The sequence below is a fragment of the Haliotis rufescens genome, unplaced genomic scaffold (assembly GCF_023055435.1).
Source record: "Haliotis rufescens isolate VD_foot unplaced genomic scaffold, xgHalRufe1.0.p SCAF_20, whole genome shotgun sequence".
In the NCBI taxonomy this organism is placed as follows: Eukaryota; Metazoa; Mollusca; class Gastropoda; order Lepetellida; family Haliotidae; genus Haliotis; species Haliotis rufescens.
Window position 1 is genome coordinate 517,647 of NW_025963891.1, and position 27,919 is coordinate 545,565.

The following is a 27,919-nucleotide window of genomic DNA, read 5'->3' on the forward strand; positions in this document are numbered from 1 at the left end:
TGACATCTCAGACTGCACCAACTCAAAGAATCAAACTTAGGACTGCAGAATGATAAGAGATGGCACTATCCACTGTACTACTGAATGGCCTCAACATCATACACCACCTCATAACAGAATACAACAGCCCAATGCTTTAACAGTAAACATAACTTGAGGTATTCAGAAACAAACTATAAATGTTAAGATGTTAAAGTCATTCCACTATGTACACACAGGTAGCATGGGATGAGGAACAGGCAATGAATGCAACAAGAAGCAGAGATTACATATCTGTGCATGACTTGAAATCCACATGGCTGGGTGGGTGCAAATGTTTGAGGTCAACGTTTATCTGGCGATCAAACACAGGCATATTTCCTTGCTGATACTAGGGCTGATATGACCCAGTGGAATCTAACCAATCATCTTTGGCATCTGGGTTCAGATTGAAGCTGCATCTGCTATGAGAATATCCATTATTTCAATATACCTGCTTAAGTGCTCATGGTAACGTCCTGTACATGGATATATACCGCTGAGGAACCACATATATAAGGGTATATATGCTACTTCACTTGAGATAAGGATATTTGTATGTTTCCATGCTGCACAAAAGTGATTCTCATATGTGAGTCAGTGAGTGAGTGAGTGAGTGAGTGAGTGAGTGAGTGAGTGAGTGAGTGAGTGAGTGAGGTCTTACCCCGCTTTTAGCAATAGTCCAGCAATATCACGGCGGGGGATACCAGAAATAGGCTTCACACATTGTACCATATGTGCGACGTTAAACAATGACAACAAAAACAAACAAACACCTGGGCCCACTTGCACGAAGCGATCTTGGCGCTACGACTATCGCAAGCCTATGTTATAGACTAAAATCTAGTCTCTGAAATGAACATATCGTACATAAAAAAAACAGTTGTTCAGTTATCTTAATAAAAATATAATAAAATGGAGCCCAGTGACTCTCTTCATTTTCAGATACTGCAGTGATCTAGACTTACCAAACATTATAGACTTGCATGGGCTGTATTTGATATATATTTGTATCAGGGTCTGTAAGACAGACTAGCCTATGTTAATGTATGGGAGTCATGATCATCTTAGCGCTAAGATCGTTTTGTGCAATTGGGCCCTGGTGTTATCACTGATTTTCAGTTATCCCTTCATATAATTTTCACCGCTGTCTTGCCTTTTGCGCCGAGACTGTCTGTCGAGACTGATCTTTCTCTAGCGGTGACGTTTTATATTTATTGCGCACGCAGAATGTCAAGAATGACTACAAACTAGATGCAGCAACACGGCATCCAATAATACTACCACATAATATTGTACGTTTATCATGGTAGACAGTGCTTGTCTAATACATGTTCATATTACTTGTTTTATCATATATGCAAAATCACGTTTGGGTATTTTAAGACTGTATCGGTATTGGGATAAACAAATTAGATAATAGAAACGTGTTGTTCGGAGAGAACGCCATGGAATACCCAGAGAATTATACAATGAAGGATGCTGGGAAATAGGCTCTATGGGAAGACGAAAGTATTATTAGTTCAACATTTGGGACATTTTGGTCACCGGACCTGTGGAAGTAAGATACTGTTGTTGTTGTTGTTGTTTTTGTTGTTTTGTTTTGATTTAAATAGAAAAAGAACCTGTGTCCCGTTAAATTAAAATGTTTTGTATAAACAAGGATTAAGTGTTATATATTACCCAACTTTCGTAACAACTCAAAAACCAATACCTCGTATTTCTTTATATGCTTACGATTATCAAACATCTATTATTTCTGAGTTGATCAACTTTAGGTGGATCCGAGTTCATTGTATATGTGGATAAATTGCTCAAAATGGTTGAATATTTCATATAGTTTTTTACTTTGTACAAGTGTGGTACAAAGAGAGAAATCACCTTCGATGGAAGCGCTCGTTAAATATCTAACATTCGTAACATTTATGATTGTTTGGTGAACGATTCGACAAATGAACCGTGTTGTTGTATTTTGTTTTGCTTTAAAATTTTTAACGTTTAAGATTTTTCAATTTTATTATACCAGATGTAATTTCTTCACCATGTTCACGTTAATTAGTTTTAAAACCAATCGATCAATCGGTGACAACATGATCTGAATTTTGTTTTGTGGTATCCCAAAGGCTATTAACAGAGCGACTTATCCCCCTTTGATACTTCAATTTGTTGCAATAGAGTTGACCATAGTCGTGTATTTTCAACAGAAATCAACAACCTTAGGTGTATCTACTTGTAGCGCATGAATGTCAAAACATGGCTGGAAAAGGAAGGTTTAGAATTCCAACTCTAGATGAGAAAGACAAAGCTGAATCAGGTTTGAAAGTGAGTGTCAACAGTCAGCAGTACAGGTTTATCTGTATCATTTTGCTGATGTAGCAGGGTCGGGCGAGGAGTCATCCCACAGATGACATCCTCACCTTGTCGGCCTACTGACGGAGTATGTGGACAAGGCGTCCGACCGTGGTTCGAATCCCATCACGGGGCAAGAACATTTTATAGCCGCTACCATTCCCCCTTTACGTAACACACTAATTCCTCTTTTTCTGGTTGACACAAAACTGATTGAAATCTGTGGTTCGTTTATAATAGTGCATCACATAAATTAATTTCTACACAGTATTGCAAAATTAGCTAAATGGCTCTAGGGTAGTTTACGTTTGTCTGGTATCTGTGCACTGCTGTCACTAAACTGAAAGCATTTGTAACTAAAGATAAACAAGAATAATCCTATCAAAAACATTAAATATGACATAATAATGAGTCAGGGTGTTAAATATGCACTCAGGACAGTCGTATTGTAATATAGTATGACCCAAGCAAATGAGTGCAGTTGCTAATCTGAGAAGTAAACAAGACAATATAGAAGTTCAGTGTACATTGTTTGGTGAGTCCGCAGTTGCACTAATGATCAGTGTCACTATGTATTCTTTACAGAAAGGAGTCAAGCCTCTCTTTAAGACTGTCAAGGAGTCTAAGAGTGATGGTGTATTGCCCAAGCAAGTCGTACCATCAGTAGCTTCCAGCTTACCACAGAAAAGACTGCCAACCAACAGTAGCAACTCCAACACACACCCATCAAGCTCAGTCTCAACAGACACAAAGGCTGCATCCAGTAATGGTACAATAAAACTCTGAAAAGTCCACATGTTTTCCTGCACTAGGAGATCAATCCATCTACATCTTATGTTATGTATTTACATGATATCCTTCTGCAGATTAAGAGAATAAACACAGCTGTTAATCATCCTCTATGTTATTCTATTCACAATGTCGAAAAAATCTCTTCCCATGCATAACAAATTCAAAGCCAGCTATACCTGAAATCCCAATCCATAACCTTCTTTATCATGTTTTTCATCATATATAATTTATTCATATTGAATTGTGTACTCTAAAGCTAATCTTGCTAATTGACCTCTTTTTGAAACAAAACTGATACAGGTAACTGATTAAATACCATCATGTATCAGCCATAATGATTTATTGACTGCTTTACATTACTTAACAATTTTGTTTCAGATAAAAATATAAATTCTGCAAAAGAAGGTGTTAGCAAATCACAAACAGCTAACAATTTGACAAAAGTGACAGCTAGTAAGCTGGATGTTGCAGCAAAATCCACAAGTTTACAAAAGGAAGCAGAGAAATTAGCAGAAGAACAACCTGTAGAGTAGGTATCTTTCACATTAGGTACTGACCATGTTAGTATTTGTGTTGCAGCTGCAGTGATAATCCATGACTTTTGAAGAAGTAAATACCATAGCCAATATCATTTGAAATACCATGAAGCTGATGTCAGCATTATGTTGTACTGAAACAGCAAGGTACGTTCAGTGTGGTTGGTCATTCAGTTGCTATCATTGTTATGTTCTGTTTACAGATCTCTACCAACACTTGCTAAAATAGGAAAAACAAACTCCCTGATTGTTAACCAGAGACAGGTAAGTATTTAGGAGATAAACCTACTGTGTTCAGTCAGAATTGAGTCATTTCCAAATTCATAATAATCTTTGTTTATGTGACGCCACCTCATCATGGTTGTAAGAGACTCAAAAGGGGGGTTGGATGGTTCAGTGTTACCTGGCTGATGTCACAGCATCATCATGGATCATTGCTTATGCCTTAGCTAGAACATTGCTATCCTCGATTGTCCAGTGTATTAACTCTCCATTCTATTGTGATATTGAAAGCTAGGCCTGAAATGATAATCAGGTAGTTATAGTTTGTACCCTGGCTGATTCAGTGTCATCATTCCTCATGCTAATTTGAGACTTGTCTAGTTACAGGATGCCATGAGATGACTGGAATACTGTTGTCTGCAGAGTAAAACAACATTCACTCAATCACTTACTCACTTGATAATTTGACACACATATGGGAGTAACACTTGTGACTGCTGTAAACTCTCTCTCTCTCTCTCTCTCTCTCTCTTTCTCTCTCTCTCTCTCTCTCTCTCTCTCTCTCTCTCTCTGTAAATCTATGAGTGTTTCAATATTATTTCAGAGAGGAAACCCCATATTGAAGCATGTGAGAAACATACCCTGGGAATACGGGAACATTGTACCAGATTACGTTATGGGGCAATCAACATGTGCGCTGTTCCTCAGGTGTGTCTTTACAGCAGATATCTCAGACATTTAGTTTGTTATACTAGTTCGTTCACCAAAATTTGCTGTACAATGTAGTTTTTGTAAGCCCATAACACTCGATAAATGTTTTGTTTACACTATGAATCATAAACAACTACTATTCTAATCTTTTTCAAATGCTGAAACGTGAAACCTAGATGGTGTTAGGTAGGCAGAGCATGTATACTGTTTTGTTGGTCATGTACCCCCTATGACTCCACCTCGGTTAAACCGCTGATTGTCTTTAGACCCCAAGGGTAGCTTTGTAGCTAGGGATCACTGTAATAAATTTAGGGAGGGCTTTGAGATTTTCAGATGTAGATGTAGAGGACGTGGTGGATAGTTTAGTGTCACCTTGTTAGTCTGGGCCTTGTCAGTCAAGACACTGGGCATCTACAACTGGAGTGTCTATACTTAATCAAAGGGATTCTATTAGTACCCATCATTCGAGTTCGTTGATCCTGAAATTAGTAATCCTGATGGCATAACTTTAAATGATAAAGCTGATCCCTGACCTCAAAACTATTATGTTTATCATTAATTTATCGCATGTCATATTACCTGACGGCTTGGGGCATCGCTCATATTATGAATCACTAGATTGTCTGGTGACTCCATTATTTCAGTCCACAGTTGTATAAGTCCACAGTTGTATAGCTGGAATTTTACTTACAAACAACGAACAAACCAATGAAATCCTATTACCAGGTGTTTGTGACATGTTTATCAACACAGTTTGTTATGTTTCAGTCTTCGATATCATCAACTTAACCCAGAATATGTCCACAAACGGCTTAACCTTCTGGGCAAGAGTTTTGATCTGAGGGTACTGCTTGTCCAAGTTGATATTGTGAGTTGATCACAGTTAGGCAACTGTAATCCCTGTGAGTTGAACATATCCATGTAGAAATGTGATGGAAACTGGCTGACTGGTGTCTTGGCGAGCCTCATTCTACAACTACTTTCAATCGTTATATTTGAGAAAACTGAGACATTCCCAAAAAAAAAGATTTGTTGATATCCTCAGAAACTCCTGTCCTTTACCTTAAGGTGGTTGGGCGGAGCTTTTGGTGTATGCTTGGCTACTCACTCATTTTCAATGGGAAAATATATAGGATAAGAGCTGTTAGTGTTGACTTGAACTGTTGATTCCCTGAAAAAATTGCAATAGAAAATTGAAAACAATTTTATCCCTTCACCCCCAATCTTAGGGAATTATGATTTTTAAAGAACATAGAACTTCTGAACTGCTCCCTTAAACTTGTAGGTATTGCAGTCTTCAACCCGAGTCACAGGTTAGACCTGCTAATGTTACTGAACTTTACATTGAAAAACAGCAACATGTCGCTAACCGAATAATTTCGATGATGATCATGATTTTATAACCAATTCCCAGCACCTATTGTACTGTATCATGTGCATGTGTTGACATTATGAGATACGTACACCAATGAACTGATCCATGGCAGGAATTTCCTTCAGTAAATAGTTCCTCACTTCCTGTTTATTTCAGAAAGACCCTCACCACCTGTTGAAGGACCTGGCCAAGATGTGTATTCTGGCCGACTGCACGCTCATGCTGGCTTTCAGGTGACTGTAGTCTTAGATTTGTTTGTTGTTTAACACTGCACTCAGCAATATCCAGCCATTTGACGGCGGTCTGTAAATAATCAAGTCTGAACCAGACAATCCAGTAATTGATATCATGAGCATCTATCCACCCAATTGGGATACAATGACATTAACCAAGTCAGCAAGCCTGACCACCCGATCCCGCTAGTCGCCTCTTACGGCAAGCATAGGTTGCTGAAGACCTATTGTAGCCCAGATCTCCATGGGTCCTCTAGTCTTAGATCAGTCTCTAGATCAGATGCATGATCTGGCATTGCATTTCCTTGTTTGTTCACCCAGAAAGGCCTACGCTGAATTTCAATAGATATGATTTAAAACATTTTTTGGATCCTTTTTCAGTGGTATGTGGCTGAAAGTGTGCATAAAGTGTGAAGCGTTTCCAGTAATTGCTGAAAGATTTTTAAAGATGTGTTATCTCCACTAGTGGTTGAAAGTGTTTGTAAGACATGTTTTCATAAGTGGCTAAAAGGTTCCATCTCTGTTTGTGATGGCCAGCCCGGAGGAGGCAGGGAGGTATCTGGAGACGTACAAGGTGTATGAGAACAAACCACCAGAAGCCATCATGGAGAGAACAGAGAACAACTTCATGGCTAAGGTAACTGTTTGTGTGTTTGTTTTAAATTATCACTCCAGTCCAGTCTAATTACCACAGTCCAGTGATTGATGTTATGATATATCAACCCAGTTATGACAACCCAGTCCATCAGGGTAGGCTGACACGTTATCGACAAGTCACGAGTCTGACCACCAAATCCATATTTCACGTCTTACAACCAGCTTTGATGGTAGGGACCTATTCTAATCCCCACAGGGTGTGTGTCTGGAAATAGTTCAAAACCCATGAAACCCATTAAGGACTGAAAGACATGGCACAATTTTTATCAGTTTTTCATAGGTGTTATCATTTCCACCTCCCGTTATTATCCCCTGCCACGAAGTGGAAGTGGGATATAGGAATGGGTGCCTTCTGGTCCTTCTGTCCGTCCGTTCGTCCGTCACATTTCGTTTCCGGAGCAGATCTTGAAAACCGTACCGTATTTCTTCACCAAACTTGGCACATACCGGTAGATAGATCTAGTGGTGAACTGGTGCCTTTTGATAGTTTGGGATTTTAAAAAAAAATTTTTTCGAGTTTCGATGGCAACGACTTTGATTTAGACTGAAAATGGTGGTAGTCCTCCTTTCCGGAGCAGATCTTGAAAACCATACCATATTTCTTCATCAAACTTGGCACATAGATAGGTCTAGTGGTGAACTGGTGCCTTTTGATAGTTTGGGATTTTTCAACAAAAAAATACTCCAGTTTCCATGGCAACGACTTTGATTTAGACTGAAAATGGCGGTAGTCCTCGTTTCCGGAGCAGATCTTGAAAACCGTACTATATTTCTTTACCAAACTTGGCACATAATGTCATCTCATAGTATTGAATACACTTCCTTTCTTGTTGGTAAGTTCTGCATTGCTTGAGTGTATGTTCCCCCAAAAGTGTCATGGACACAGTTGTTGCATTCACTGACTAACTTCATACAGAAACACAACTCATTACAAATACAACAGTGTAACTGATCTTAAACCTACTCAACTGTATAAACAATATATATTCTTGTCAACCATACTCTGTACTTCACTTGCTTGATAATGGTGTTAGAACCTACACCGAAACCATCGCTCCTAATTGTAATAAAGAAGTTGTTCGTCCATATGTCTCATCCTTACTCATTACAAATACAGTAACATATTCTATCATAAACTGCAGATGGAAAAACAACACCAGTAATAACTTTTAGTGCTGCAATTAGGCCATTTACAAAAAGGCCCAGTGAACATAGTTCACAGGAGCTAATGCAGTGCACACACTTGACATGTCATATTGGCGGGGGATGTGAGTATTTCATGCTTGATTTGTTGTTGACAGATGACAGATTGCCTGACGACTGTGAAGTCCGTCAACAAAACAGACTGTATGACTCTCATGACCACGTTTGGGGTGAGTTGATTAATCTTGTCATGCGATATATTCAACATTGATAGCTTCACAAGTTCATCCAGACTGCCTTCCTTTACTCAGATCAGGTTATTCTTTCCCATAAATTATTTAAGATCTGATGAGTAAACGAAATCGTAACTTTTTGAATGTGCAGTTGAAGTGTTACTAGCTGTGTTGTTTCAAAATGGCCATGAACTTGCTATATGATGGCCATGAACTTGCTCTATGATGGCCATGAACTTGCTCTATGATGGCCTTGAACTTGCTATGTGATGGCCATGAACTTGCTATGTGATGGCCATAAACTTGCTATGTGATGGCCATGAACTTTCTCTATGATGGCCTTGAACTTGCTATGTGATGGCCATGAACTTGCTCTATGATGGCCTTGAATTTGCCCTATGATGGCCTTGAACTTGCTATGTGATGGCCATGAACTTGCTATGTGATAGCCATAAACTTGCTCTATGATGGCCATGAACTTGCTATGTGATGGCCATGAACTTGCTCTATGATGGCCTTGAATTTGCCCTATGATGGCCTTGAACTTGCTATGTGATGGCCATGAACTTGCTCTATGATGGCTATGAACTTGCTCTATGATGGCCTTGAATTTGCTCTATGATGGCCATGAACTTGCTCTATGATGGCTATGAATTGGTCTATGCTGGCCTTGAACTTGCTATGTGATGGCCATGAACTTGCTCTGTGATGGCCTTGAATTTGCTCTATGATGGCCATGAACTTGCTCTATGATGGCCTTGAACTTGCTATGTGATGGCCATGAACTTGCTCTATGATGGCTATGAAGTTGCTCTATGGTGGCCTTGAATTTGCTCTATGATGGCCATGAACTTGCTCTATGATGGCCTTGAACTTGCTATGTGATGGCCATGAACTTGCTATGTGATGGCCATGAACTTGCTATGTGATGGCCATGAACTTGCTCTATGATGGCCTTGAACTTGCTATGTGATGGCCATGAACTTGCTCTATGATGGCCTTGAACTTGCTCTATGATGGCCATGAACTTGCTATGTGATGGCCATGAACTTGCTCTATGATGGCCTTGAACTTGCTATATGATGACCTTGAACTTCAATTACTTGTTATATGGTAGAGCCTGGAGAAGGTGATGAAGGCGGGAAGGGAGGAGCTGTCACTGTGTCCAGGGTTCGGGCCTCAGAAGGTATGAGGCAAACAGATGTCTGTCAGCAGATAGCTTCTTAACATTTATCAATCTTGGAAGCTCTCCTGCCCAAGTTGTTCTGTTTACATCTTTGGTCCAAGCATCAACTACTCTAAGTCATGTATGTACTGTGAGAAGCTGTGAGGCTGTACCTCAGTCACATAGAAAATTGACAAAGGGGGCTCCTATTAAAACTATACGCAACAAGTTAAATTTGTTTTCAGAGATCGAACAAACTAAGTTCAAACGGCGATGATACTAAAACCTTTTTGATAATAGTTACTAGGCAAATATATTGCTGCAGTTTTTTTATAATATAAATCTGTAATATCCACAAGAAAGTATGGAGTGTCATATAAATATTTGGTATTTGTAAGGGTGCTTATAAAGATTTCTTACGTTTTGATGTAAAAGTGGGTCAGAGGCGTAATTGGAGCTGGGCGCTTAATGAGTACAGTAATGTTTGTCTCTTAGATCAGTATTTGCTAGCTTCATTATTTATTACTTCATTTGTCTAGTGAGTGTTTATATCTACTTCAGGCCCAGCGCCTCCATGACGTGTTCCATCAGCCATTTCTGAAAAGTAGGAAACGACGACCTGACAACACAAAAGGTGGAACCGATTATCTTGATACAGGAACATAAGTATCAGATCGAGAATGACTGATAGTACTGCTGCTCAAAACAAGTTCACAAGTTTCCATCAGACTTCCACAGCCAGATTGTTATTATGTTAATGACAAATTTACAACATTTAATAATGCTGTTTAGAATTGTTGCCTGAAATGAACATGCTGCCTCCAATTCTATGACATGAGTGGTCTACAGAACATTCTAGGGGATGTGAATGTACTTTATATGATCAAACAATGATCTTTCATTGTAACAGCGGTTTAAACAATGATCAGTGATGACTGTGTAGGCATATACCAGCCTTGTCTACATGAGATTAATGCCTGTATGTATGTTTTCAGATATGTCAGAAGATACCGAACCAAGCACATCCAAGTCAGCTAGATAACACAAGGCGTGTTCATATGTGTATAGTTCAGTGTTCTATTCTGCCCTGATGTACCTCAGTTTGGTCATGGGATTAAATCAACCATTGACGGTGAACATGGTTGGTCTACGGTGCTACACACTGGAAACCACTTCTGGCGGAAATACAACATTGAATTTGTAGTTGCTATGGTTTCTGAGAACTTCACCTCTGTTCGGTGAAGTAGACAGTCATGGCGCTGCACAGTCCATCCAAGTGGAAACCTTTAAAGGCTCCCAGAAGGCAGCTCAGTAAAAGGAAGCCATCAAGCAATACCCAAGGGCTTGAAGAACTAAAGTAACATGTGACCTTACAATGAACAATGGAATTCCCTGTCATCACAGGTCACTGGTGTTACTACCAGTTGGTATGTGTGTAGAAAACCCTGAGGTACCAAAATGAGCACAATAATTTACAGCTCATTAATCCCGGATTGAGCAGCTCTTGGAATGGGTGCTTGATGACCACCGTTACAGGATAGATGTCGTCTCCAAACCTGCTCCATTTTCACCTTCTGGTAGGATTGAAACTAGGTATTCCAAAGCAACAAATAGCAGTAGTCTTTGTCATTCCAAAAAGACTTTTCTCACACCAAAAAACTCTTCCTAGCATGATTGAGCAGGATATGTTTGTTAGGCATAGTAAATGAGGTGACACCTGACTGGCTGATATTTGTAATCTCTGTATAAATTAACCACACTGATTGGAACAGTTTTTGTTTATCGATGAATTCAAATATATTTGCATATTTATTAGATCCGTTTCATCTGATTGTCAAATTTTCAAAAAGATGCAAAAGCTCAACAATTTATCAAGTGGGATCAATTTCTTAAATGGCCTAAGTATTTCATTTTCCGTTTACATATTTTTGCATTGTTTCAAATATGAATGTGTAAACTTGAGGTCAGCGGTCATCTGGTAAGCTGGTTATAAAATTATCTTATGGCTTCACAATGTCCGTATCTAATATCTCTGTATGTTGATGATCAGAAGCAGGGATTGGCACACAGATAGTCTTTGAGCTGTTTGGTTGACTAGTGCAAAACAACTGGTTCTCAAGCAGTGGCGTGTGAATAATTGGTGTGGATGTGACCGTATTTGTATGGGTGTGCTACCCCAGATCCAGTCTCACTAAAAACAGATCTTAGTGCTCGCAATTCATTCTTGATTTATCATCTGTAAACATGTCATGTCTAACAATATATTTTCACAACATAAAATCAATTCTAATTCAATGTGTTTCTTTTCATTCATGGATTACCATCATTAAGGATTGCTTCAGTGTGAACATATGCTCATCATCAAGCATTTGATATCAATTGTCATAATGAAAAGGGGCGGTTGGGTAGCCTAGTGGTTAAAGCATTCACTCACCATGCCAAAGACCCAGGTTCGATTCCCCACATGGATACAATGTACGAAGCCCATTTCTATGTTCCCCACCATGATATGGCTAAAAGTGTCTTAACTCTATAGTTGTGGAAACTAACAGTTCCTTTTGCAGATAATGATAATAATAAATGTCCATATTTATAATGTGCCAAATCCACATCCCTGATTATGGTGTCAGCCTTCACTTGACAATTGTTTTAAGTTCCCTAGCGAGTATACAACCCAAGCTGCCTAAAGAGGCGCTAGAAGGTTAAGTCACCCATCCACCTCCTCTCCAGCTCCAGCGTTGTGTGATAAATATTCATACATATCCATGATCTGCATGAGTAAGCATGCAGCAGATTAGCTACAGAACAAGGCGGCAAGCCTTTAATATTCTAGGGTGTGGTCAGGGGAGCTGGAATTTTATGGAATAAAATAAATAGTCCCCAAAAATCAAAAATGCTTGAAATATCTGCCACAAAAATTACCTAGTTACAAGGTGTCCTTTGAGAGAAAAATACTTAGTCTCATAGGTTTAATTAAAAATATGTATTTGGTTTTGCAGCTGTAGATGAAAAAAAATCTAGTCTCCATACAAATCCTAGGCCCCCAAATAATCACCTTAGTATGACAAGTGGTGTGTACTGGTGACCAAGGATATACCCAATAATGATCAGAGGGATCTGGAGACATCGCTCTTGAGACATCAAAGTAGAACCGAACTAGATGAAACCCAGTAAACAAAATATTTATTCCCACAGTAATATGAATATCCCATCTCTGTACAAGTAGTGGAACCTGATTAATCTGGATTACCAGGTATCCAGCCCTGATGAATGCAGAATACTGTCCCCCCAAACTCAAATTCTATTTAATAATTAAAAACTGGAATGTATTCTGCTGTATGTATTAAAGTCATGACTTAAAGGTGCAAAATCATCCTAACAGGGTTATCAACTATAAGTAGAGTCATCACAAGGTCATGAAAAGAATCAAGTTTCCACACATCATTAGGATTTTGCATTGAAAATATGTACAATCACAATACCTGACCTGGAAACTGGCCTCAAACTCAATGCTCATGATGTAAATCACTGAATCTGTGGTCCAGACTCGATTATTTACAGACCACTGTCATGTAGCTGGAATATTGCTGAGTGTGGCGTTAAACAACAAAATATATTGAGTCTGGGCCAGACAATTGAGTGACTGATAATAAGAGCAACGTCACGTCACTGGGTTATGATACCACCCTATGCATCATGTATAGGTAGCTGGTGACCTATTCTAACCTGGAATTCCCACAGTGGTCTCACATGATGCTCTACTGACAGACAACAGGTCAGTATAACAGGAAAAATACACAATAACTTAGCAACAAATCAAAACCAATTCTACATATATGACGCAAAAAAAATTACCCAATTCTTTCACATTACATAACTTTTTAGTTGTATGTAATAACGTGACAAATTTCATGTTCCTCTCAAAATATGGGCCAACTTGTATGCATCCACTGGCTCCTTGCCATGACAAGGGTGCAGTGATGACAGCATTACACCATTGCCACAGGCTAATTTGACTTTCTTGTTTGTAAACAAACATGCTAATTCTGAAATCAGTACAGGCCTCATGGGAGCTTTTCAGTGCACTTTAGATATTGTTTTGCATAATTATATAGATATGCTGCTACAACTGCAACAGTGAGTTGCATGAAATGTATCTTTAAACATCGAAGTAGCGCTTCGATGATAGCACGTGGAGACGTACAACCAATGTAAACAAAGGATAGTATGCAAATAGTTTTTCATGTTTAAGGATATTTTCTCAATGAATGTCAACCACGCTATGATATATCTTTATCTAAATGTGTAGACTTGTGAAAAATGAAACCGATGAAAAACAGATGCAGTATCTTCAGTTGAATGGACTGTGTAAAATGTGACAGATCATCCCATGTCTCTGGTCTGTGGCGGAGGTACCAGGCTGGCTACTTGGAACTCTGGGTAGGAGATGGGAACAACACGAACTGTTCTCCAGATGTCACACAACACATATAAACAACACCGGCTTCACGTGGATGTCTGTGGATTTCAATTGAAAATGATGATTATGATGTTGATGAATTGAGATCACAACGATTCATGTTTATTTTCTTCAGTTCCATTCTGTATTGCGGTGACATTTTGGTGATCTTGTATTGGTGGATTGACTCTCAAAGCCGGAAGCCGTGATCCTGAAATAACAATGTGGAAATGAAAACAAAGGCCAACATGGTGAAATGGCATCAAAAATAACTAGAGATAAGGCAGTCCGCTACACTGCCATGCTTGTTGTCTGGGTCTACTGTCATTGTTGACAGATAATAATAATAATAATAATAATAAATCATCATCATCATCATCATCATCATCATCAATCAACAATAATAATAATAATAATCCAATAGTACAGCATGTAACTCCATAGGCAATGTACCATTGAAGCACTGCATTACTCATGTTACTATTACAATTACCTCAGTCAATGGGTCAGTGTACATTCAGGTTGGTTTTTTATTCTGAACCCCCTGGGGAGTATACAACTAAAGCTGTCATCACAATCCCAACAACAATCCACTGAAAAATGCCCTACACAGAGCTGGAATGTATCAGTAAACCTTCACTGCTATCATCTTAATGTTGCATACAAAAAGTATTACTCTTTTCTACAATTATGTATTATATACATACACACACATTCAGAAATACTGACGTGTTAAAGTCAATAATATGATAACAGTAATTGTGAATATTGAAAAGTGAGTGAGAGAGTGAGTGAGTATGGTTTTACACAGCTTTTAACAATATTCCAGCAATATCATAGCAGGGGAAACCAGAAATGCTTCACACAATGTACTCATGTGTGGAATCAAACCCGGTCTTCGGCATGACAAGCAAACGCTTTAACCACTAGCTTACCACACGGCCCCTGAATATTGAGATGTAGTGTTGCTATGGTTACCTAACATGGCATACATTTAAACAATTGACTTGCATAGCTAGTTTCACCTGTCATCCTCATCCACATAGTATCCAATGTATCGTATAAGCAGGCCGCCGAGTGAGGCTTCAACCAACAAACAAAATGTAATGTATCTGAATGTGCCTATATTATTGCTGCAAGAAAAGTCCCCTGCCGCTGTTATCTCAATACTCAATCAGTTATGTTTTGCAGGGTTTTACGTTACACACAAATGTGAGTCCAGTATGCAGTAATGTTGAGATTGGACACCGAGAAAACACATACTACGTCCCAAAGGACCCACAGTAATAGTCATTGTACCTACAGCACATCAAGAGCAGTTAGGAGTGTCTGTTATTTCATCCACAAATCATGACTACTATTAATTCCAGACTCTAAAGTAATTATCAAAATGTACAGTACACAACACCACTTCATTACTTTACAGGACCATCATACTGCTTGCAAGGACCTTTAAAATTAATACCTGGGATCCCCTGGATCCCCTAGATCCCCACTTTTGTAGGTCAAGGTCACACCCAGCATCTGACACAGACACACTTCACATGAGATATGAAATTGTTATGGCATAATGACTCCTCAAATACATTCACCATTAGAAATACCATGACAATATTTTGGAGCAATACATCAACACTGTGTTGTAACAGACACATCACAACAAAACTAAAACTACTGAAACATTGCTGTGTACAAACTGGTGTAGAATCTGTGTACAGGAAAGTGATTGAAAATGAACTACAAAATCATTCATTATTTACTCAACATACAAATATTGTATGATGAATGTATATATGTATCTAACATACGACATCATTACACAGGGTTACAGTGTGACACGTACACAAGCACAACAGAACAAGGGGTAACCATGGTAACATAGCATCAAACAGGTTCCTCACCAGAATGGTTTCATTTGGATGTTTGGAAGTCGGGATTGAAATTCTTTCAAAAGTTGTAAATTGGGCCAATGTTCAAAACCAGATTAGTCAAAATATGTTGGAGACAGTGTTACTAGGATTGAAATTTAAATACTGAATATTTCAGCTTCCAAACCTATGATTTCAGAGAATAGATTCTAGGGTACACAACTCAGTAGAAGAGGATCAAAGGTCATGAAATAAACAAAGACCAAAGTGAAAACACTTCCTTTGTTATATATTTACAACTGCATATTAACCATCACAATATGTACGAAAAGCGATGTATCCAATAGTGCCTCCATGGCAGCATCCCTAAAGAATCATCCATACAAAGCCTCGTATATACTACTCAAAAGATGTTAAAGAACACCAGATTGTTTCATATTACTATAGTTAATCTGTCATGGTATGTTCTTAGCTTCTATTTGGTAGTCCATGTCCAACACAGAGAGGTACATGACGTATATGAAAGCTCACATGAACTACAGACTGCATAGAGAGTTACACATGAAGAGTGAGTGAGTGAATGAGTATGGTTTTACGCCGCTTTCAGCAATATTCCAGCAATATCACGTGGGGGACACCAGAAATGGGCTTCACATATTGTACCCATGTCGGGAATCGAACCCGGGTCTTCGGCGTGACGAGCGAACGCTTTAACCACTAGGCTACCCGACCGCCCCTACACATGAAGAAGGGTCCTGGGGTCCTGGAAGCCTGCACCTGTACTACCGGAATCTAGGGACCCCTAAATCAGAGACCAGGACCCCTTTCATGTTATGCTTAATAAGGAACACTGCATAGCAAACAGATGCAAACATGTTTCTGATACATAAATGTTTAAATGGTAGATCAATAAGAAGATTGATAATAAGGACACTGTACAACAACCTTGACAACACGTGATATACTTACACAGTAACCATGGTAACATACACTGCATCATGTTATTTTTCAGCTGAATCGAAACAAAACATTTGATCTGTAACTTTCTTCAACAAAAAATAGTTTCCACATCCCACTCAAACACAAACAACCTGCACATCATGTGTTGGGTCTAGTTTTAGGAAAAGAGTTATAATGGGGTTGTTGTTTTTTTTAAATTTTGTTCCAGAAAAGGAGTAATTATGTCTTGGGTTTTAACAAAACCCGTTTAGAAATGCTGGACAACACCTAGGCTGCTCCTTGCAGAGAAACAAGCTGTATGTCCTGGAGCAGTAACACAAACAAACATGCCCCGTTTTGAGTTCAGAATTAAACGAGATATTACCAATGTGATAATTAGTCTACTACATAGAAATGCTGGAGGAATGGTACAGCTTAGTGATGTTGAGGAATCTGAGTTCTGCTTACACACAGAATATGCTGGTGGTATCACCTCCCTTGACCACCTCACCTTTTTTATTACTTAGCTCGAACTCCTTGATCCCTCGTACTAGCAGCCCTTCCTTCAGCTGGGCAAGCTCCTCTCGTAACTTGGCGACTTCCTGTAAAACAGAATGTCACACCTTTGTCTCACAGAGTCTTTCAGCCATCTGTCAGTCACGTCACAGGTCAGCAATCTGTAAGCCATGTCACAGGTCAGCAACCTGTCAGTCATGTCACAGGTCAGCAATCTGTCTGTCATGTCACAGGTCAGCAATCTGTCTGTCATGTCACAGGTCAGCAATCTGTCTGTCATGTCACAGGTCAGCAATCTGTCGGTCATGTCACAGGTCAGCAATCTGTCACAGTTGGTCAACGTAGAGCATGTTGTGTAAGTTATACATACTTACCTCTGTACATTTTTGCATCGATGAGAACTCTCCCTTTGGCTCCTCCACAGGCTTAGCTGGTTCTTCCTTTTTAATCTCTGGTACTTTGGAAAGTATTTTATGTTTTTCTTTTGACAGATAATATCCAGCATCTTCAAATATTTTTCGTAACTTTTTCTTGTAGCCCTGAAACAGACACACCATTGACCATTCACAATGAATACCATAATAAAAATATCTTATTTTAGAAACATAAAAAATAACAACAATACCTATAGACTGATAGAGCAAACATATTGATCTAAATTGTGTTGTGCTCAAATGTTCAACATCCAAATTCTTAGAGTTATCAAGTTTTGGAGTAATGCTGCTTTGAACAGTATTTCAGTTATATCACAGCATGTCAGCTTGATGTGGAAGTATTTCAGTTATATCACAGCGTGTCAGCTTGATGTGGAAGTATTTCAGTTATATCACGGCATGTCAGCTTGATGTGGAAGTATTTCAGTTATATCACGTCATGTCAGCTTGACATGGAAGTATTTCAGTTATATCACGGCATGTCAGCTTTTGATGTGGGAGTATTTCAGTTATATCACGGCATGTCAGCTTGATGTGGAAGTATTTCAGTTACATCACGGCGTGTCAGCTTGATGTGGAAGTATGGGGGAGGGAAGAGCTGAGGCATGAAGGCCTAAGTCAATTTATCACTCTGTAGAAACCTAGGTATGGTGCTGACAAACCTCCAAACATAATCATGGCAAATCTGGGATTCAAACTAACAATCACAGGTTTCTGGCATGCCTAAGGGACAGAACTCTAGACAAAGAATTCCCAATATTCCTGCACCATGATGCATACCAACACGTCTTACCTGTTGAGTAATTTCCTCCCTGACAAGCTCCCCCTCAACCCTGTCCCACTCCCCCTGCAGTTCCCGCGCTAGGGTGGGGTACACCAGCATGGAGTGGTTGTGGCAGACCAGGGGGGTCAGGAAGTCCATGTGATACTGACAGGTGTGAGGCTCGGACACTTTAGTCACGTGGCTGTGGTTGCTGCACCTGAAGAACACCTGACAACAAGCAGGGGAAGACATTGGATATATTTGTAAAACTTATGTTAGGAATTGCGAGCTTATTGCAATTCAACATTTCAAACACCAGTATGGCGACATTCTTTTTAATTTCTTGGTTTACGGATTTCAAACTCATTTCAAAAGTGAGCTGGCAAATTAAAAAAAAAAAAAAAAAAACCTCGATTTTTTTTACTCGACTTAAATCCTAAAATGTTAGGTAGGTATAAAAAAAAATATTCAGGAGTAACAAAAGAAAAACAACTCAATTTTTCAAGTACATTTTATTATATCCCTGGCACACAGCTTGTGCACAAATGGCAATATAACAATGTTCATGTTATGGTGAAATGCATGAAAGACGCCGCCATTTTGGCAGTATGGGCGATGACTAAACTGGTCACCACTGCACTTTGGATTGACAAGCTCTGATGGTATCAGAGAAGGATCCCAGCTAGAAATATTAGAGTGACTTCCCTTTGCTTTACACTCGACAAGGAAACAAAATCTTTTTTGTTTAACCTTTATATGCATTTCTTAAAGTAAAGATTGGCGGTATCAAAAAAAGGAGTAATATGTATTTTTATGTTTTTTCGCATTTGGACCTTGAAAGAGTAGCGCATCCGTAAACCAAGAAATAAAAAAAATGTCGCCAAAGTAGTTCACCAGGTGTCACTCTAGGAATCATGAGAATAACATGCAACATGTTCCATCACATAAACACTGTAACAGTTCATGAATGAACGTTCTACTTGAACATATTGATAGGTGTCCTGTATCGACTATTACAGTCTTCTATGGGCATGTGACCTTGAATTCTTTAGTTCTAAAAGTTGTCCGCAAGTCAGGATGTTATTTCTTGTCTAGAATCTATGAGAGAGATGTGAGCAGAGTTACACTAGTGATGTGTCATGTGAGCCTACTGTAACTGGGGACGGACAATAACATGGTCATACATCACAGAGTTCCTTCCGTCCCCTGTGTGGCACGTGACACTAACCTTCACTGATCTGAATATTTCCCCACATGCATCGCCCTCCCTCATCACCATGGCGTGGAATGTGTTGTTCTCGATCTCCCACTCCTGATACCCTCTGTCAGTCAAACAAACAAATATCATCAACACTTCATGGACTCACACAACTGCAATGCCTTTCTTACCAGAGGCATTTTTTCTTAGACTTAGTTTTGGGTTAAATATTTATTTATTTCACTGCTTAAACTTAGTTAAATCTCACTTTATTTCTTATTGATAAATCAGAAAAAGTATCTTTTTTCACCCTTTACTGAATTTGATTTAAAGCACATCGTTGTGGAAATGACATTTAAACTTGTAACTCACTCCTATCACATGATATAACATACAAAACAATTAGCTACATGTATTGTACCACCCTATATTGTAATCATCATTGATGCAAAGCTTCTGTACACTTGAAGAACAAGTACTGTGAACAGGAGATTCATGTACATACAGGTAATTCGATCCTGTTTACAAGTCCTAAACAACTGCATGTAAACTTGTAAATTTATATTAAACGAATCATGTCAACACTGCAAACAAGACACACATTTACCAGGTCTATATTGTCAATGATTTGAATACTAAACACCATATTTGTCATAATAAGTGCCCAGGTTGCTTAGAGTGATTTAAAATTTAACGTCACATCGGCATTATTTCAGGTTGCTTAGCAACACAGCGCTTATTAAAACCATACTCAACAAGCTAAATCTGTTTTCAGAGATTCAAATGTTGATGACACAAAAACATTTTAGATAACAGTTACAAAGCAATTATATAATTATATACCCCTTCTGCACAGTCTTCTATAAAAAATAACCTGTAATATACTGAAGAAATAAAGACTGTCTTGTATCTTTTTGGTCTTTGCAGGTGATACTCTAAAGATTACTTACAGATTGGTCTAGAAGTTAGTCAGGGGGTGTTTATTGGAACAGGGCATGACTAATATGGTATGATACTGTAGAACATTTCCCATGCCAGTACTGTGCACTGGTGTAAGCTCCACATCACAGCTTACCCCAGAACTCCACTGTATGGATTCCATCTCAGGCTCTGCTCATGCTGGGTCACGTTGTAGAAGGGACAGAACTCATACTTATAGCTGGAAACAGACACAAGGAAATGTACAGAACGGAAACTGTGGCCTTAAGACAACAATTGTTGCCATGACTGCATGGACAGTGGCTGTGGCTGACAATGAGGTGACTCAACTTCCACAAAATTACAATAGTCCAACAGACATCATAGGACTGTAATGACAGGTCTAAATCACAGCTGACATACTTGAGAAGTGTATGAAATAAATTTCTTTGTCATGAAAACAATTTGGTGCCAAGTTATTAAACATAAATCATCATGATAATGCTGAAGTCTCTATCTATGTAACTGGGCATTAGACTAAATTACCACTGACCTCCCGTTGATATATACCAAACAATAAAAAAAGAATAACTAATAAGGCGCTAATTGTCTAATTTATGACAGCTGTTACTGGGCGACTTGGCTGCCATCTAGGCTGGTCCAGGTGAGCTACATTCAAAGCTCATTGATCACAAAGAGATTTTTTTCAAACTGGTGTTTAGATTTAAAATTGAGATCCAAAATACATGAAGAGGTGGTGGGTTCATGCTCAAAGACATGACCAATGCTATCAATGTACAGGATGTGAGAACTGACCTGTTGTCCACCAGACTGAAGCACTTCCCCACCAGCCTCTTGAGATGAGCAGGCCCCGAGAAGTTGGCTGGATGAACCCTCATCTGCAGCTTGTCTTCCTGGGACTGGTACAGGCCACCAAAACTGTTGCTTAAACTGTGAAAAGGGAAGGGTAGATAATACAGTACATGTCACTAGCCATGGTTTGTCTGTTGTTTGTTTGTTGTTTAACGCTGACTCAGAAATATTCCAGCTATATGACGTCAGTCTTTGAATAATCGAGTCTGGACCAGACAATCCAGTGATTGACATCATGAGCATCAATCCACGCAATTTGGATACAATGACATGCATCAACCAAGTCATAGAGCCTGACCACCTGATCCCGTTAGGCGCCTCTTACGACATGATAACCACTTTTTACGGCAAGCATGGGTTGCTGAAGACCTATTCTATCCCGGATCTTCACGGGTCAAATAGCAATTAACAACATGGGGCTTGGGGATGGTTGTCACTGAATGTCACTTGAAGAATGATGCAATTATTAATACAGCACATTAACACTAATACTTCGTCAAAAAGTCAAATACAACATTGTAGTTCTGGTACTCACCCATAGCTTGAGGGTTCATCGACTATCTTCATACTGACCATATTACCGAAGACATCTGGTAAGGAAGAAATATCATTGTAACCATGGGAATTAAAATTATGAAACAACCAAAACTTGAAAGGTTAAAGTGGATACTTAGAAAGTGAGTAACCTTTTGCACAAAACCCTTTTAACATATTACTATTATCTGCTTTCCCAGAGTGTGTACATGGTGTTTAAATTCGGTAAGCGGTATATACTGCTATCTCACAGCAGAGCTGAGGGGAAGTGAAATTTCAAGTGTGTGTTTGTGTGCGTGCGTGTGTGTTTACACATGGTTAAACTTAAAGTAAGCCAGCATCACAAACACAATCACAACAACAAGCATAATCAAAGTACTCAGTAATCCACGTGACAATAATTGCACCGAGACGGAGTTTTGCCAGATAGCAAAGTTGGAATAATGAACATTATAAATACCTTTTTTAACAAAGGATAAAATAAACATTAACGTCACAACAAATCTAAGCCCCATTGCTTCGACCGTGTTCAGTCAGTCATGTGGCCAATTTCTAAACTCTCAACTTCATTCATAGAGGTAATAACTACTGATTTCCATGTTTATGTGAATCCTATCACCCCTGTACGGAAAATTCAGAATTCGTCGTTTGTTTTCATCACGACTAAACGATATTTTACGAGATCTATGAGTAAACCCTAACAATCATGTTGTAGTGTATATTTACAATTGATTTTATCTGAAGAATATATACATATGCATGACACGTTAAATTTCAACCTAGTTTGTATTTTTGTTATCTTTCAGGTAATGTTTTGTCACGTGACGTAAAGATGGCGGCGCCCATGTTGCCCAAACACGATGTTGCATAGTGTTGAAATGTGATCATATTTTTTATCAACCACTGATCACATTGCACAACAACAGTGGCCCTCTTTAGCGTTTGTTTGTCACATATCTACGATATTTAACAACATAAGCAGATGATAACAGGAAATTGACAAGGAGGAATCTAGTTACACTGGGTAAACATAATTTAGACAGACCATGCATGACATGACAGACCCTCATTCTAAACCAAAATGTTTATTCATATTCCCGCTGAAAGATTTTAGGTTAAAGAACCTATGCTATTCTTGCTCGCTCTTGCTATTCTATGCTATTATCAGAGCCGGTTAGGGTCGTTATTGGTACACGTACTCCAGAATGTATCACTGGTACCTTCCTGTAAACAAATATTTTCACAATGCATTATTGCATAACAACCAGTTTCATTTTGACGGTGACATAAACTGAGTTGCATTAGCAGTATGACACAATTGTGCTGTTTGTCTAATCCCCCACAAAATTAGCATGCCAGGGTACATTTCTGATTTTGGTGTTTATTTTGTGTATGCAGGGTATACTCTCTGTAGTACCTGTGCTGAGAATTAAGCACACATACTCTGCATGGCCCTCTGTACCGTTATTGAGTGCACAGTGAGTTTATATCACATGGATTTTATGTAACGTTACATATTACTTTTATTCTCCGGAAATACTGTTTTGTCACTTTTTTGTTTATCTTGGTTTTTCATGCGTTTATTTTGAAGGTTATATAAAAGTCATCATGGGTAAGAGCAAAGGTCACAAGCAGGATAAACCACATGGGAAGCAAGGCAAGGGAGGTAGTCATCACCACTATAAAAATGATCATCGGAAAAACAGAACTTCAAAATTTGACCCAGAAAGATTTTCCGAAAATCTTCAAGCTGCTGTTGATGGTAATACTTATAGATTTATAAGTATAGGATTTATTAACATGAAAAATCTTGTGATTTATGTGAATAAAATGTTTGCAAACAAATATGCAGCTAAATAATATTGGTGCCATGATTTCTGATAATGATCATGTGTTGTAGACTCTTATTAAGAGTGTTGTAGACTCTCATAATTCTTTGATCATAATCGTTATCATAATGACAACGAACTTAGATTATGCATTTAACTGGACATTAGATTGTGAAGAATTATCACAAATTCAGCTCATTCTTGATATTTAAAAAATGATAAGGGATGATGTGTTCTTTATTGAATAAGGATATTTCTTCATATATCTTGGCATCAAGCTGGACTGTATTGCAAACTATACCATGTATGCAAAGATGTGAAATTCCGTTTAGAATTTTGCTAACTTTTAACTATTATTTTAGCAATTTGTCCATGAATCATGTCATGTTCATCTTACAGACACTGCTCAGGCCAAATTCCCGTGTCCCCTGGCAATGTGGGACTTGGAGCAGTGTGACCCCAAGAAATGCTCGGGCAGGAAGCTAGGACGACTTGGCTATGTCCGCACACTGAGACTTCAGCAGCGCTTTGATGGAATAGTGCTTACACCAGTTGGTACGAGATGTGTCTCCCCAGAAGATAGGTAAGTGGTGTGTATTGTTTACATGTTTCAGTCAAGAACATTGAAATATTATGTTGTGATGGGACCATTGTAAGGTGGTTCTTTTTCCTGGTACATAATCTAATTGATAGTCATGAAGAAATATTAACAAGACTGATTAATGAGTGATTTCGGTAATTTGTTGCAAATTAGGTGTGTCGGAGTTGGAGTGCTAGGCTGTCTGAGTCAAGGGTCCAAATTACACTGATTTAATTGGTTCCCATCATTAGTGATGGATAAAGCCGATTGTCGGATTAATGAGACTTCACTGTATATTTGCCGATGTGGAAGATGTTGTCTTCACATAGATGGACCGTATTAACTGTGAACTAGTAGACCTTATCATCTATTCATCCATATGACTCCAGTAGGAATTCCAGGTTAGGATTGGTCCGGGGCAACCTATGCTGGTTGTCAGAGGTGAGTCAGGTGACTTAATGGACCGGTAGTTAGGCTCAGTCACTTGATGGAATGTGTGTCATCATACCACAGCAATGTCAATCACTGGATTGCCTGGTCCAGATGTGATTATTTACAGGTTGCAATCTTATAGCTGGAATATTGCGGAGTGTGGCAATAAACAACAAACAAACCATTCATCCATATAACTGTAGTTCTCAAAAATATTTATGATCTCTTGGTTTTCGGTTACAGTGACATCATTGCGCAGAGCGGCTTGGCTGTGGTAGACTGTTCCTGGGCTAGATTGGAGGACACTCCCTTTTCCAAGATGAAGGCCGGTCACCCTCGTCTGCTGCCCTATCTCATAGCTACCAACCCGGTCAACTATGGCCGTCCATGCAAACTGTCTTGTGTAGAGGCATATGCAGCTGCTTTCTATCTCACAGGTAGGAGTGAGTGAGTGAATGAGTGTTATATTCTGCAGTCATGTATATCCTGGCAGCATGTATAGTAATGGTGAATATCATGTCTGGATCAGATAAACCTTTAGTTTATAGCACAAACAACAGTGTCCATACAGATCTGATTATCCCCGGTGGACTAGGTGACACATTGTTACAGCTCTATCCCAACAGGTAGATGATTATTATGACAAGCAATTCTGTCCCTGTGGAACACCAGGGAGCCGTTGTAAACAACAACGTTGGCGCTACAACTGTCGTAAGTCTTTTTAGGTATGGGAGTTATGTTCACCTTTGTGCTAAGATCGCTTCGTAAATTGGCACAGAAGGACCTGTGATCGTGGGTACCTATGCCAGACTCCTGGTGATTATGTTCCTATATGACAATATTATACCCATGCTCGAGGGTTTCACCAATATGGTAAGCATCTTAAGAGCTGTATCACTAGGCTTTCCTCCCACATCAAGCTGACACACCATGATATGACTGAAATACTGTTCAAAGAGGTGTTAAAACCAAACTCACTCACTCACAAATATGACAAGCATTGGATACTGGGGACTATCTGCCTGAACTCAGCAGGCATTCTCAGGTATACAGCCCCAGTGATGCCTCACAGTTAATGTGTGTGCTATATCCTTGTTCTAAAACTTTACACCATATTCATCCCACTATTTACTTACGGGATACCGTCTTACTTTACATTTTACATTGCTAAAGAAGGAGGACTCTAGTTCATGTAAACACGTTTCATTGCTTTGGTGTACGTTCTAAGGGAAGTAACTCTTGGCATGTTCATACATGCCAGGGATGATGGCCACAGGAAACACTAGGGATGTTTTTATTGTAATTCATATTGAAACTAACTTCAGTTTTAAAGTTATGTCATGTAAATTGCCGATTGTGAATGAGAAAAACTGTAATTATTTCAAAAGTATCTACCATGACTATTTGTTAGAATAATTGCAGGATCTGGTTAAATTCCACGTTTCAGGATTTAAGGAACTAGGAACAATTCTCTTGTCCAAGTTCAAGTGGGGAAGTAACTTCTACAAGGTGAACAAAGCTCTGTTGGAGAGATACGTCGCCTGTAAAACCAGTGCCGAGATTGTGCAAGTCCAGCAAGATTATCTGGCAGAAATTGCAGAGGAAAAACTCTCAAGGAAAGACACAGGTAAGAGTGGAAGTCAGATATCCTCCTCGATTATCTCCCTTCTATAATGATATAATTATACCCTGGACCCAATCATGACCATAGCTTGGCTAGGATCTACATTCAAAATCATGACCTCTACTGTGCGAGCCAGAAGTCTGTTATTAATTAAGTTTTAGCTCGACAGATGTTTTTGTGAGAGGTAAGGCAGTGGGGAGGAAGACTTTATGCTACATGACAAAGACTGGTGATATTGTGTTGTTTGTTTGGGTGTCCGTTTTTTTGTTGTGTCACTGGAACTGAACTCAAAACGAAGCTATGGTTGTGAATGGGTCCAGGGTATTTCTCGTGGAATGGAGAAATATAACATCCTGTATAATAGAGGATGGTCAGATATAAGTACAGTGTAACTTGTGATGCATTTGTGAGTCATGAATAATTTGAAACTAGGAACGGAAATAAAAGTCATCAATATTGACACAAAATGCAAGGAACCAGCTAACTGATTTTATGTTGAATTATTACTTTATTGTATACTTCATAAGAATATTGTCAAAAGCCGGATGCATAGGTGGATGAAAGTTTTGTTCAAGGGATAACAAACTATTAATAGACAGTTCTCAGTCTGTGTGGGATGGATATCACTGGATGATGAACAGCCTTAGCGGGATGTTTGTATATTTCAGATTTCACGGATATTGACATGGATGTAGATATGTGCAATCCAAACAGAGGCTCTGACCTCCCTCCAGGATACAGGTGAGCATCGATGTCTGTCACGTTGTCTGATACGTTGTAAAAACATGTCTGCAGTGGAATAACATGTAATATTTATTTGCTACCATTATATATACGGTACCCAAGATTACAATCTCAATGCATTTGTAGGATATACAAAATGTAATTTTGTGTACATGACAAATTACTGTTCAACTGTTTATTGTCTTTTTTTGTGGTTTTGCGAAAATTTATGAAACCGTGAAACTGCTGAACAAATAGAGTTTAAAGCCAGTATCTCACCTTATTTAAAGAAACAGTTTGACACCTCTGTAAGTGTTCCTGTTTCCAGCTCGGATGAAGAAGAAACTGACGATGAAGAGGAAGAAGAGGGAGAAGATGAAGACGGAGAAGATGAAGCTGGAGAAGGTGAAGGTGAAGGGGAGGGGACAGAATTAGATGAAGAGAATGGAGAAGAAAAGGAGAGTGACACAGAGGAGAAGATTCCAGATGTTAAGAACCTACAGATTAAAAGCAACGATGAAGGTGAATTAGAAAGTCTGTCAGATTCAGCCAAGGTGGATAAAATGGCCGACACTAGTAGTCATGGTGGTGTTTCACCAGAGCTGTCCCATAGGAATACAGAGACAAACACCGCTGTATCCGGTGTTCAGAAAGATTGTGTCGTTACAGACGATGGAACAAAAGATGGAGGACATAGTAGTGATAAGGGGTAGTGCCATGTAATATCACAAACTACTGTATTTATTTTGAATAAATATTTTATAAAATGTTTTGTATCTGTGTTGTATAATGTTT

At 38.9% G+C, this 27,919-nt stretch overlaps 3 protein-coding genes across 6 annotated transcripts; 2 read left to right on the top strand and 1 right to left on the bottom strand.

Moving 5' to 3' along the window:
• Nucleotides 1-2,172: 2,172 nt before the first annotated feature.
• On the top strand, nt 2,173-11,729 carry LOC124151058 (DNA excision repair protein ERCC-1-like). 2 transcript variants are annotated; one of them, XM_046523355.2, is made up of 12 exons: nt 2,173-2,340; nt 2,953-3,136; nt 3,538-3,688; nt 3,899-3,959; nt 4,522-4,625; nt 5,397-5,496; nt 6,160-6,236; nt 6,774-6,873; nt 8,195-8,266; nt 9,387-9,455; nt 9,996-10,068; nt 10,430-11,729. In XM_046523355.2, the coding sequence occupies exons 1-12, from the start codon at nt 2,272-2,274 to the stop codon at nt 10,474-10,476; spliced, it is 1,107 nt and encodes a 368-aa protein (XP_046379311.1). In that variant the 5' UTR covers nt 2,173-2,271; the 3' UTR covers nt 10,477-11,729. The 2 variants fall into 2 exon arrangements, with proteins under 2 accessions (XP_046379311.1, XP_046379313.1); XM_046523357.2 differs by having other exon boundaries at nt 2,953-3,130.
• Nucleotides 11,730-12,600: 871 nt separating this feature from the next.
• LOC124151059 (N-acetylglucosamine-1-phosphotransferase subunit gamma-like) lies at nt 12,601-22,566 on the bottom strand. 2 transcript variants are annotated; one of them, XM_046523359.2, is made up of 10 exons: nt 22,397-22,566; nt 21,938-21,992; nt 21,346-21,480; nt 20,687-20,770; nt 19,642-19,735; nt 18,444-18,641; nt 17,591-17,755; nt 17,212-17,302; nt 16,731-16,773; nt 12,601-14,104 (listed from the first exon to the last, which is right to left on the bottom strand). In XM_046523359.2, the coding sequence occupies exons 1-9, from the start codon at nt 22,449-22,451 to the stop codon at nt 16,763-16,765; spliced, it is 888 nt and encodes a 295-aa protein (XP_046379315.1). In that variant the 5' UTR covers nt 22,452-22,566; the 3' UTR covers nt 12,601-14,104; nt 16,731-16,762. The 2 variants fall into 2 exon arrangements, with proteins under 2 accessions (XP_046379315.1, XP_046379314.1); XM_046523358.2 differs by lacking the exon at nt 16,731-16,773 and having other exon boundaries at nt 22,397-22,564.
• Nucleotides 22,567-22,768: 202 nt separating this feature from the next.
• On the top strand, nt 22,769-27,889 carry LOC124151053 (18S rRNA aminocarboxypropyltransferase-like). 2 transcript variants are annotated; one of them, XM_048400728.1, is made up of 7 exons: nt 22,769-22,962; nt 23,532-23,698; nt 24,165-24,348; nt 25,021-25,214; nt 26,225-26,404; nt 27,070-27,142; nt 27,453-27,889. In XM_048400728.1, exons 2-7 carry the CDS (start codon nt 23,545-23,547, stop codon nt 27,835-27,837), a joined length of 1,170 nt encoding a protein of 389 aa, XP_048256685.1. In that variant the 5' UTR covers nt 22,769-22,962; nt 23,532-23,544; the 3' UTR covers nt 27,838-27,889. The 2 variants fall into 2 exon arrangements, with proteins under 2 accessions (XP_048256685.1, XP_046379303.2); XM_046523347.2 differs by having other exon boundaries at nt 22,769-22,960; nt 23,528-23,698.
• The last annotated feature ends 30 nt before the right edge of the window (nt 27,890-27,919 follow it).

Excerpts from the sequence above, each read along its gene's own strand:
- LOC124151059 (XM_046523358.2), bottom strand. The coding sequence starts at position 22,451 with ATGGGGCTTAGATTTGTTGTGACGTTAATGTTTATTTTATCCTTTGTT. Across the intron at positions 20,771-21,345 it reads TTCAGTCTGGTGGACAACAG|CTATAAGTATGAGTTCTGTC; the intron begins GTCAGTTCTCAC and ends GTCTGTTTCCAG. Across the intron at positions 19,736-20,686 it reads CCATACAGTGGAGTTCTGGG|AGGGTATCAGGAGTGGGAGA; the intron begins GTAAGCTGTGAT and ends TTTGACTGACAG.
- LOC124151053 (XM_048400728.1), top strand. The coding sequence starts at position 23,545 with ATGGGTAAGAGCAAAGGTCACAAGCAGGATAAACCACATGGGAAGCAA. Across the intron at positions 24,349-25,020 it reads TGTGTCTCCCCAGAAGATAG|TGACATCATTGCGCAGAGCG; the intron begins GTAAGTGGTGTG and ends TTTCGGTTACAG. Across the intron at positions 25,215-26,224 it reads AGCTGCTTTCTATCTCACAG|GATTTAAGGAACTAGGAACA; the intron begins GTAGGAGTGAGT and ends TCCACGTTTCAG.
- LOC124151058 (XM_046523355.2), top strand. The coding sequence starts at position 2,272 with ATGGCTGGAAAAGGAAGGTTTAGAATTCCAACTCTAGATGAGAAAGAC. Across the intron at positions 2,341-2,952 it reads AAGCTGAATCAGGTTTGAAA|AAAGGAGTCAAGCCTCTCTT; the intron begins GTGAGTGTCAAC and ends TATTCTTTACAG. Across the intron at positions 3,960-4,521 it reads TGATTGTTAACCAGAGACAG|AGAGGAAACCCCATATTGAA; the intron begins GTAAGTATTTAG and ends ATATTATTTCAG.